We start from the raw sequence: 11,874 nt of genomic DNA, 5'->3' as shown, positions 1-11,874 counted from the left end.
ATTTTCAGTAACATTATCACTGCTAGAACCATGATAAAATAGTTAATTTATAATTGCAAATAGTATTTTAATTAATTTTAATTAACTTTAATCACTATTCAATGATACCTATGGCAATACGCCGGACACGCCAAGGATGCTGCTGGAGATTATGTCCATCTTCGATTGTTGTTTCTCACATAATTTGGTGCTTATTGTCGATGCAACTAAACTCTTTTCAATTTCTGCACCTTTCATTACGCTATCTATTGTATTTTATATCTTCTCATTTTATTATGTCATTGTATTTCATACATTTTAAACGTCTTCTGCATCCTATATTAAGTCTACAGCAATTTTGAGAGATGGTTTATAAAATAGATACTTATATTCCTTTAAATTCAATTTCACGCACAAAATGTATATCTTGTGCTAATATTACTTACTTTAATAAATATACTTGGAATAATACTTTGATTTTACTGCTTTTTCATGCCATTATATTTATTTTTTTGTTTTTTAAATAAATATTTTCATTATTTGTCTAATATTATTTATAAAATTATTTTGTCTAAAATATACTTAACGTATTTTTTACATTTTTAATGTCTTTTTTTAGGTGGATATATTATATCCGAACTTAATAGGGTTGAACCGAATACACCCGTTGCAGTATTCAACGACTGAGCGAAACCTTGCAAGTTCCGATTGAACGATTCACATCTCGGATTATCACGTAGAATAAACGAGCAAGATTGCGGAAAATTGTGCGATGAGCGCTATCTCACCTGTCTAGCAATTCCTGATAATTAAGCAGCTCGGTGAGAAATCGCGCGAGGAATACCGCGGCTTCCTGCTGGTTCGCAAATCTCTTCGGTTTCGCGGCCAAGCCGGGGTTGCTGTTAATTGGCAGGGCCAGCGGGACGGACATGTACATGTCATTTAGCCACCATTCTGTCGCCTGCAAACGACGGAATTAAATTAATGCATCGTTAAATGAACAAGTAACAAGCATGTGTTTGTGTACAATTGGACGTATAAATTTGTATTAATTATTAATTACAGTCAAGCGGATGTTTATTGTTAATTTACAAGTTACAGTTAAATGTAAAGTCATTCAGCAATGACTGCGATTAAAAATTATGTAGCAGTCAGGTTTCTGCGGTCCAATGACGAGGAACAACGGGGAGGTCGACGATCTTTATGTCACAAAATCCGCGATCATCGTGAGATTGCATAATAACAATCACGTTAATTACCCGAGATGACGTCGCGCAGTCTTGCGTGAAAGCATACCCGGAAGTTGCCACGTGGAAAAAAAATAAAATATATTAGCGAAAAGAGATTCTCGAGGGAAGCTGCAACCGAGAGTGCGCCGGTAGTGAAGCGAGCGTGATTATTTCGCGAAGCAATGATTTGCGAGAAGGTACTAATACGTGGCCGGGGGTGCTGCGAACTTCCCGGAAATAAATCACCCGCGATCAGCCAGGCGTTATCGTGCGTGATTCGTTAGAGTCGATAAGACAACTAATGATAATAATATCCAGCGTACGTCTCCAAGGCATTAGGAAAGTCCCGCAGACGCGTTTCCGAACTTAAAACGCACTCGGACGTTTCTCCTCGTTGTAATAAATTACACATTCGTCGTTCGGCACGAAATTTAATTTTACTGTCATTTTAACCGTCGCTTTCTTGTCTTTTTGATTGCACGTAATTTCATTGCGTAATTTAATGTCATTCCGGCGGCGCGTCGTTTTTCGCGCTCGGCAATCGGGGATCAGCCCCGACGCGTCATTAAATGCGGATTAAACAATCGAGTTTTGCGGCGCCAATTTTCGTTTCCACGCGTATCGCGCGATAAAATCACTCACGTTGAAGCGGGAAATGGCAAAATTGCCGTTAAAATCCGTAATTTAGGAGTCTCTTAAATTATTGTATTAATATAATATAACATCTAAATATATGAAGCAATTTGTATTACGTGCAAAGTGCAGCAGAGATCTCGAGAATAAATTAATAAATTTAAATACTGAGAGAAAAAAAATCATCGAAAACATTAAAACTTTACAAAATTACTATAAATAATTTTTTATTCATTTTTCGATCTGATTGGAGAAAGAAGATTATTTTAATAATTTATTGGAACTCCCTGCAGAGCAACATTCTTTAAAACTTCCGTTGATTGAATTGTTAATTACACATTATGCTAATAGTCACGTATTTCCGTGGTAATTACACACGTTATTCGTTATATTTGAATACCGCGCGCACATCGTATCGTTAATCAGCCATTTAATGCGCATATACAATTACAACCAAGTAAATTTCGCCATTTGTCTACGTGATGTGTCTTTTTCGTGATGTTTGAGATATCTTCTATTTATTTTACAACCTGTTTGACAGAGACATCAACGTCACGGACTTTCTCGCAAACATAACGAGACAGTCGAGAAGACGCAACGAATATATTTTTGTGTCGCGTCAGAGAAAATATTTTCCCCGGTACTTGTCTCTTGCACGAAACCCGTAATAAAACACGTCTTTCGTTTATTCGCGAGAAAACGTATACGTATTAAACGCCTACGTTTCGCAGAGACACTTCTGTTCCGTCGATGTTTCAACGTCATGATCGTATTTAACGTCGCGATACAGTTTTACGAGATTTCAGAGAAATCTCCGGGGTTTCTCGATTCAATTCGAGATTTTCGCAACCACGACATTTCCGAGTGGTAAACTCCTCAAAAATGTTTCTTATTTCTTCGTTGAAAAATCAATTGCTAAGCTATTCAGTGTCTATCGATCGGATTACCGAAAGCTTGCGACAAGAGGCAATCTTCGGTATTTTGTCGGTGGAAAATCGAGTTGAAATTGCTCGCTTCAACCGAGTACGGTGATTCGACAGCGGCGGGACGTGTGCCCACTCGCAATCGGGGCCAGCGACTTTAATCTCATCTCGCAGACACGGGTAATCCGCGTGCATGCGCGGTCGTAATTGTATCATCCCCCTGAGAAGCGGGACCTCTTGTTTCTCTTGGCGCGATTCTAGGTCAGTGTGACGTGCCGCGTGTCGTAGCTCGCGTGCATGCATGTTTCACGAGATCCGTCTCCACGTCAATACAATACGTATCGCGAGCACCGCTTTCGAATCGCCTATAGATAGAACTTACGAGCTCGAGCTTTGCCGCGTTATTCGCGGTATAAAGGGCTATATTTGACCGGGGAGTGACACCGTTTCGACATCGCAACGGGGATGTCGATGGAGCACTTGCGTTCTTTTTTTAGATCGCTGATGTATAGTTTCGGCGATATAGCGAACAAAGGATTGCGCGCACGACAGCGAGACACCTCGCGTCAGTTTGATTTTTTTCTTTCAAACCGGATGTGAATTTTTCCGACTAAAAAAAATAGACATGACATTTTTCCATTTTTAAATTTGAGGACAGGTTTGGTCGAATTTTTTGTCCATGACAGAAATCGATGAGAGTTTCATTAATTATAAAATTGCTGAGATTGCGAGAATATAAAGATCATAGTTGAAATAATGTGTAGATTATTTAAATAATTATGGAAGGATATTTTTTATCTATAATATACTTTGTAAACACCTATTTTCTGATTACTCCCAACTCTCTTTTTACGCGGTTTTTTCATGTTTTTCTTTTATGCGATTCTTTTTACGCGGTTTTTTTTTAATAACGCGGTTTCTTGCAAAAATTTTGTAATTTTTCGTGTATATGTACAGAACTTAATTTAAATTTCTAATAACAAATTAATGAAAATTTTTCAATCAGACATGTCCCTCTATACTTATTATTTTGAGAAAACGAGTAATACCTCAGATAGACTATGTAGGAAAATAAGTCATAAATAATGTGATAATAAAATAAAATTTTGTTTGGTTAATTACATATATGTATCTTTTTATTTAAAGTTTCCATATGTTGTCAGTAGATCCTGAAGAAGTGAGAAACATAATCCATTTTCTCAATACATATTACAAAAGATTTTTTGTCAAATGGTTGGCATAAATACAAGTCTTCTTATACGATAGATGCATACCGAGTGAAAAAACTATGCAAAAAGGAAACTTTTCCAAATAACACCATTCTCTTACTCGGTTTATTCCAAATAATGCAATTTCTTCTCACGCGGAATGTATCTATCGTGTAACAAGAGGCTTGTATTACGTGTATTAGGAAACTGTGTTTTGTGGAAGAATTAATGATCCATAATTGTTATGACATTTAAACATTTGATGTGGGTGTTACGCCATTATAATGAAATCGCGTGTGATAGACATTGCAGAGAAGCTGAGTGGCACCGTTTGCATTATTCATTTCTTAATCAACATAATAATTATTTTAGACACAATAAAAAAAATTTCATTTTTCAGAATTTAATTTTACAGAATTAACTTTAACTCAAAATTTAATATTGGTTTCATTAAAATTTGATTTGGGGCCATGCTGTGAATTAAAAAATTGCTATAAAATCGATGATTATTGTCATCTTCGCCAGAAAAGCTTTATTTTATATTACGGAATATGTTTTTTCCCCAAAAGAGTTTAATTTAATTTAAATAATGGATATATATTTACAGAAATTATTAAGCTGGTTTTTGTAAATGCGACAATATATAAAGCTTATGGTTTAAATAATTTGTAGATTGTTCAAATAAATATGTAATTCCACATGTGTGTGTGAATTGATTGTACGTGGAAGGATATTTTTTACCTATACTTCGTTAACTACGATTTTCTGTTTATTAGAAAACTATTTTTTATGGAAGAATTAATAATCCGTATAATTGTTATGACATTTAAACATTTGTTGTGGGTGTTACGCCATTATTTAAATTAAATATTTCAAAAAAAAATCATTTATTTTGATTCACTCCGTTTACCCCTCCCATGTACGAATGTCGAGCGCTGCTCTTCGGCTCGAATGCGCGTCTCCACTGCGAGTCCGGATTGCGCAAAGACGAAACGAGTTGCAGGTCGAGCGCAACGCGTTCGCAGCAGACGCAAATCGGTTCATCGCGTCGAGGGGTCGAATGGGAGCTGGTCCGCGCTCGGCACCGCGGACAAGACTTATCCGACCGAGGACAGCCGGTCGCTTTGACTGCCGACTGCGATGCCGAATGACTCCTTCGGGCACGAACGAATATGTTTCGACAACGCGTTACGCCACGGATACGTGGATGCGCAGGTGCAACGCGCTGCGCAACACGTATGCACGCGACGAGCGACATGAAACGCGTACTGTCGGATTATATTTATTAATTGAGTATTAAATTGTGTAGGAATAGAATTCCGGTTTCAAGATTGAACGGTTTCTGTCAACTCCTGCTTGGGGGCCGGTTTAACGAGCGCCCACCTCCCCCTAAGTCGCTTAAATGAAACGCGTTAGCTGACTCGCGCGTGTAACGACCGCGCTGCTTACAATTATCCCGACGCTGGAGCTGCACGTTTCAAAAAGACACTCGTATGGCGTTATTAACGTCTTGCGTCACGCGGGTCCACGTGTGTGCACGCGCGCACGCACGATACGTACGTACGTAAGCACGCGTAATTGGTGCTCCTGGAAGGATACGCATGGGGTAGTAAGTATCCCATTGACGTGACGAAGTCGGCGAGCCGCGTTCGAACGATAGCGATCCGTTCACACGTCTCGGAGATCTCTGTGAAAGTAGAGTCGGCAGCGTCCGTCCGCAATCCCTCGCAATCACGCGAACAATTACCAGATGCTTAAGTAATTGCGGTTGTTACTTTGTGAGCACTCTAACACTCACGTTTCCTAATTAAAGATCCCGAGTATTAGATTGATATGTCCTGCATAATGGAGCGTGTGAATTTAATACACGCGGCGTTTAGCAATAATAGTAAGCAATAAGACGAGCGTGATGTTTACCCCTTATCAAAGAAAGTTATTTCTATTAATAATATTGAAAGATTCAAGTAAAATTTTACGTAGATTTTAAATGCAAACAGCCATGACCGATTAAAAGAGAAAAGGATTATACTGATGCAGAAGCAGAAAGAGGGATAGCTGAAGAAGTTTATTCTTCGATTAATCTCACGACTCCTGCACATGTCGGTGGAGAAAGACTTCCAGGATCAGTCAGTGACACGACGACGCGGTCTCAACTCGGCGCGGCGGCCGCGAGATGGATAAGTACTTGCGAAACCGGCATTCGGTGTTCCGCGATGCACGCCGTTCTCCGCGGATTAATGAGACCCCGGCGCACGTGATCGGTGCATTAGAGCATCCTCCGGTGGAATATGGATTACCCGTCGAATCGTCGCTCGCCGATCGTCGCATCTCCTTATGCATCTCCGAGCCCAAGTGTTTCGTTATAACGTCGCTTCGCACGGCGAGAGCTTCGAATGAGAAACGAATGACTTTACATTTCAGCCGTAGCTTTAATAAGCATTAAAAAGAATCGATCTGTATAAATGAGACGGTTTTTTTGGGAAACCAATGCGGTAATTTACGTTTTTTCGGTAATTTATTTTTAACGCTTAACTCGCGACATGCAGCAAAACACTCACTTAGAGGAAATTCAGGTATTGTGAGATAGGGAAACAATATGAACCATCACGATATCTCTAGCCTCTTAACCCATGTGTGGACAGCAGTGGAATTGCTGCTGGACCCTTAACTTAAAGCGGCAATGTAGTATTAGGTGTCATAGAATTAATACGTTAAATTGAATATTTAGTGTGTATCGTTTACTGCGTAAAGTTAATAAACTTTTAATTTGCAGTCAATCTACTTCACAGATTCTTAGTCGCTTTTTGCTGCATGTAAAACTAAGATGGAATTTTAGTATAGTCTATTGAACAAATGTCATATGATGTACATTTATTTCTATTGTAGACGATAAAAAGATAAAAATAGCAATATCAGATAATACAGAGTAGTTTGTATAACTCGTCACTTTTTATAAGTATTGCATTTTATATTCTATTGTTTCTTTCTTTCAGGAGTAATATTATTATGATAAGTATACATTATAAGTATATATTACTATAAGTAAAAGTTTTTAATATGTTACATATATTTGTTTGACATTGTTACCAAAGCATAAAAATTAGAGTTTGTAATAAATTATAATATAATAAATGTATAATATAATAATTATTATAGACTATTTGATCATTAATATTCATCAAAATACGAAAAAAATTTTTTTTTGCGTGATCAATAAAGTGTTCACATTGTCCAACATGGTCCAAATTGCCCTTCAAAAATCTACTTTCAAAAAATTTGTTATAAAATTAACTTTTATTGTTATAATTTAACTTTATGTTATAATATTAACTTTATATGTTAACTTTTAATATATAATATTAAACTCACTATAAATAAACAAAATTTGTTAGGAACGCGTTGTAACGAACATTTGTTATATTTGCATTACAACTCAGCGAACAAAGTTCAGTTATCTTTAATACTTTTCAAGTTATCTTGGAAAAAGTTTAGGGTGGTCCATAATCCCCGCACCATTAATCTCTAAGTCTAACATTTGATATGATATCTTTTTTTTGACAAAGTGTCATTGGACGCTGTTGAAGGGCTCTTCTTCTTTAAATCAGCCCAGTTGATGGTATGAGTAATTCCGACGTAGGTGACGAAATGCTACGAGGTGTAAAAATTCCGCAGCTACAAGCGGAAGGAAAATTAACCGCGAGCTGTACATGTATAATACACTATGTACAGCGACGAAATGGGTATTTATCATCGCGATGATCTCTCGCGATGATGCTCATCGCGCGCGGCGCATCTCGCGAAATAAAATCCTCGGGATTGCGCAGGACTCCTACACGTCGGATACCGCGTGTCTGCGCTCATCGCGCGTAATGGCGCGATGCGCGAGGGCTTAACGAGCAGCGCGGGCAGAATTACGAGAGGAGATCCACGTTCGTCGTTCCCGATGAAGAAACACCTGGCGCAATAACGTCTCAATGCATCATTTAATGGTTGATGTTTGCGTTTGTTTGCTCGTTGTTTATCGCGCCTACGTACGAGATCGCCAGAAGACCTTCAGCAGCAAATTCGCCTAATTTTACGCAGCAAAGATTTCACTGGGAAAGTTTAATTCCGGAAATATGTTTTTTTACGGTAAGAGAGCAAAGGGGCTCTTGCGAACTAACGGCGAGCGATATCTTGGACGCTTTAATTGCTGATGACGTCGGAAACTCGAGGAAGATGACGAGTTATTACTTTTTAATTATAGTTAATCTCTCCCTTCCTCTTCTCCTTATCGGTCTAACAACGTGAAAAAGAGTACAAATAGTGAAAAAATGGTGAGAAGTTACATAAATCCTTGATAAACAATGTGAAATTTCACGGAGTAAATCCTAATGATGCCTTTTACTATGCTTATCTTCAGCAAGATGTTAAATACATCTGTATACTCTTACGCGCGCGAATAAACAGTATTACAGTATTAACATTATTAATTGTCGTCGAGACAACGTCGTGGAGGGCGCACGCCGCATAATCGAATAATTCGTCGAGAATTTGGTTTCATCGCGGAGACGAGGGCGGTGTCGAGGAAGACGATTTGTTCCGCCGTAGCAAGAGTGACGGATGATGGTGACGGGGCTAATTTCGCGGTCGTCCCGGTTACCGCGAACTTTCGTCCTTCGCCGTAATCGTTACGCGATTCTCATAAGGGTTGCCCTTCGCTCTTCGCGCTCCGCGCTCCGTTGTCTTATCGGCCTGATAGGTCCACCTTATCGAGAGACACGGTCGTGTCACGCGCAAAACGTGAGCAAAACTTAGGATCGCTGGGGTCTGTCTACGTCCTCGTGCAATTACGTCGCGGCGCAATATAACAGTGTAATGCCGTGTAATAACCCTATCAGATAATAGCCCCCGTAATGATTATGGCAACGATCTCTCTTTTGTTGCGCTGTCGCGTAATCGAAAGGTGTTCCCGGCTTCTCGCGGAGGCGCGCGAAATTATAGGAATTAAACTGTCCGCTATTACGAAATACAAATCGGGAACCGCTGAAATAAGCTTGCGATTAATACGCGCCGCGAATTATCGAGGAACCGCTGAAGCGAGTCTATCTATGCAACGCGCAATTTGTAATTTGTAATTAGTGTCATTTGGAAGAGATAAAAATGTTCGTCGCGTAAGGTGAAGAGGCCCAGAAGGAATCAAAGTCGCGGAAACGATTGCACCGTGTGTGACCGCCGGAGACATCAACCCCGCTCGGTTAAAGTTCGGCATTCGGGGAGGGTGTCGGGTTACGGAGATTTCAACAGGAGCTGAAACACAGGGCGAGCGAGCAAGCGGAGCGAGAGTTGCCATTGCCATCGGACCTGAATTCTCTCGTCGGCTCCTCGCCCCTTTCCCCGCATCACTCTTTCTCTCTCACCGTCTCTTCTTCTCTCTCTGATCCCTTGGTCCGGTCTCTCCCCGTCGCTCCTTCTCGCTCCCTTTCGCTCGCGTCCTCCTACGTCGGGTCGGCGCAAACGCGGCGTTATCGACCACCCGTCGGGTGCGTGTCCGGCCGCGTCTCGCTTCCGTGCTCGCGTGCGGGCGCCGTCGTCGCCGTCGCACGCGTGCCCCACGTCCCACGTCCGTCGCCCGCGGATGTCGCGTAACGGAGTACGCGTTTTATTTAAAATTAAAACCCGCAATCGCGCAGCGATCTATTTCGACCGCCGCCGCGCGCTCTTGAAATACTTCCGACGTTGTGTAACGCTTGTATGGATAAATTATCTCGTGTACAGTGCAGTAGTATACACGCGACGCGATGCACGCACGACGTGACGTTAATGAGCAAAACACAAGTGTCCGAATGTTTTTAATTGCTTCTATAGTTACTTCAATCATTGATCGTTGTTAAAACAACCGATATTCTGTTGCAATTATCGACAACGATTGGGGCAAATAGGTAGTTGATGTGCTTTACGCACGTGTTCACACGGATTGATTCACACATTTAACAAGCGAATGTTTCATACTCGTTCAAAGTAACGCCCGTGGACAAATAATTCTGATCTATCCGTGTACCTTCTCGGTCGTTCCAGCGCCGTTCTATATCACCGAACTTGGCGAAATTTTGGCGAACCCCGGAGATCAGCGGCTCCCTCGAGCGCTCCTACTACGACCGCTCGTATTTCAGACAACTCGCGCGGCGAGTGTACACGGTGTATCGAGTTTCCCCCGTTTAACGCGATACTTCATTAGCCACGGTGAAAACGCGCGACGGGTCGGGTCATGGAGGGAAACTCTTACGCGCTCTCAAATCGATGGATACCTCTCGCTTCATCCCTTCGGTACGCTTCATCCCCGGTCGCGTCCGCAGGTAGGGAAGTTCCCCGAGGTACGCGCGCGATGAAATTAGAAAAACAAAGAAGAGACACGTCCCTTCGCACACATGACGCGATCGATCCCGAATGTAAAACTGCACGTTGCGTTCCCGCTGAAACGCGACACGTTAAAAGAGTGACGTGCCTGTCATATAGATATCGATATTTTATTTAAACTCGAAGTTAAACTCCGCGATTTTCGCTGACTTTTATTTTCGACGTTTCGTTCGACGTGTGCGACGCAAGTATAATAAGGTATCAGGACAAAGTAATCGTACGAATCGATTCCGCTCTATGCAGAAATGCATTTTTATAACGTCCTTAACGCCCCAGAGACTTATCTGCGCACATTTGGAGTGCGATCAATGTCATGAAACGGGAATCGGGCGACTACGTTTATCGTTAAATATATCATGGCTAGTAATATCTCTGTTCATAAAGCTTTCAGAATTCCTCGAAACCGATATGCGCGGCAACTTTAGAAATAAACGGCATGTTTAGAAATGAACACCTGACCTGCAGGGAAAGGCCATCGCGCGCTTCGAGGAAAGCATTTCTCGTTGGGAGAGGCATTATGCAGCGAGGCCGGCGTAGAATTGCAACGACCGCGGATGCAATTTCGTCTCGGAATGTATTTTGCTCTACGCGCAATTCCCGCTTACGACTGTATACTCTGATCTGCTCGAAATGCTAATGCCCAACATCGTGTTACGATTACGTACCAACGTAACCAATTACAAAATGTAATTGAAAATTGAAATAATACTATCCGCGCATCCATCACGAGCGCATTTTACGAAGTGCTACAAAATGCACGTAGAATCGATTGCGCAAAAAACGGCGAGGTGAGACTGGATCGTTTCAGCGTGCACACACACACACACACACACACACACGTCAATCCGGGTATTGTTAATGTTGCAACTCGGATAATATTAATATCGTTAGCCGTATGGAAGAGGCTGAAGCTCGCAACCGCACAGAGAAACCCAATCCGGGGGCGATTTTGCGAGTTAATTACGGGTTGCATCCGCTCCGCCTGAGCGCGGTATTATTAATTCCATATCGCTTGATTAGACACAGGTTTGAGTCCCGCGATGTCGATTGTAATATGCGACCGCAATTGGAACGAAACAGTAAATTCGTTTAATTTTCCGTTAAATAAATCCCACGTTACAGTTCTGATATTGTTATACGGTGAAACAACAACACCGGGATTTTGTTCAATTTCCCATTAGCACATTCTGGCAACAAATATGGGAGTGCGCCTCAAAACAACCTCTTTTCTGATGCCCAGTTAAAACACAAAATTGGTATACAAGCAGACTTAATTATACCAGTTTACTCAGCTTAATTAACTTGACATATTTTCGTAGCGTTATGTAGTTAATAGTCGAGTATACAATGCCGCGGACGGAACTGGCTTGCAAAAGATCCGCGATGCGTTTATAGACCCCCGGAAGCAATCTGGGAAAATTGTAAATTATTATTGTATATAATAAGTAGATTTAAAATAAGAGAGAGAGAGAGAGAGAGAGAGAGAGAGAGAGAGAGAGAGAGAGA

The 11,874-nt window shown here is 41.1% G+C and overlaps 1 protein-coding gene across 2 annotated transcripts in view; it reads right to left on the bottom strand.

The window, feature by feature from the left end:
- Positions 1–11,874, bottom strand: part of LOC112461598 (vesicular acetylcholine transporter) — a 99,232-nt gene that overhangs the window by 25,927 nt on the left and 61,431 nt on the right. For both annotated transcript variants that reach the window (XM_025026919.1, XM_025026936.1), the window contains one exon: positions 768–940. In XM_025026919.1, the coding sequence (XP_024882687.1) occupies positions 768–916 (149 nt within the window). In that variant the 5' untranslated portion in view covers positions 917–940. The remainder of the gene's footprint in view (positions 1–767; positions 941–11,874) is intronic.

Source organism: Temnothorax curvispinosus, unplaced genomic scaffold, assembly GCF_003070985.1.
Source record: "Temnothorax curvispinosus isolate PA1 unplaced genomic scaffold, ASM307098v1 QBEX01001249.1, whole genome shotgun sequence".
Classification (NCBI taxonomy): Eukaryota; Metazoa; Arthropoda; class Insecta; order Hymenoptera; family Formicidae; genus Temnothorax; species Temnothorax curvispinosus.
Note: the sequence above shows the minus strand (reverse complement) of the source record. Positions and strands in the feature narration are given on the sequence as shown.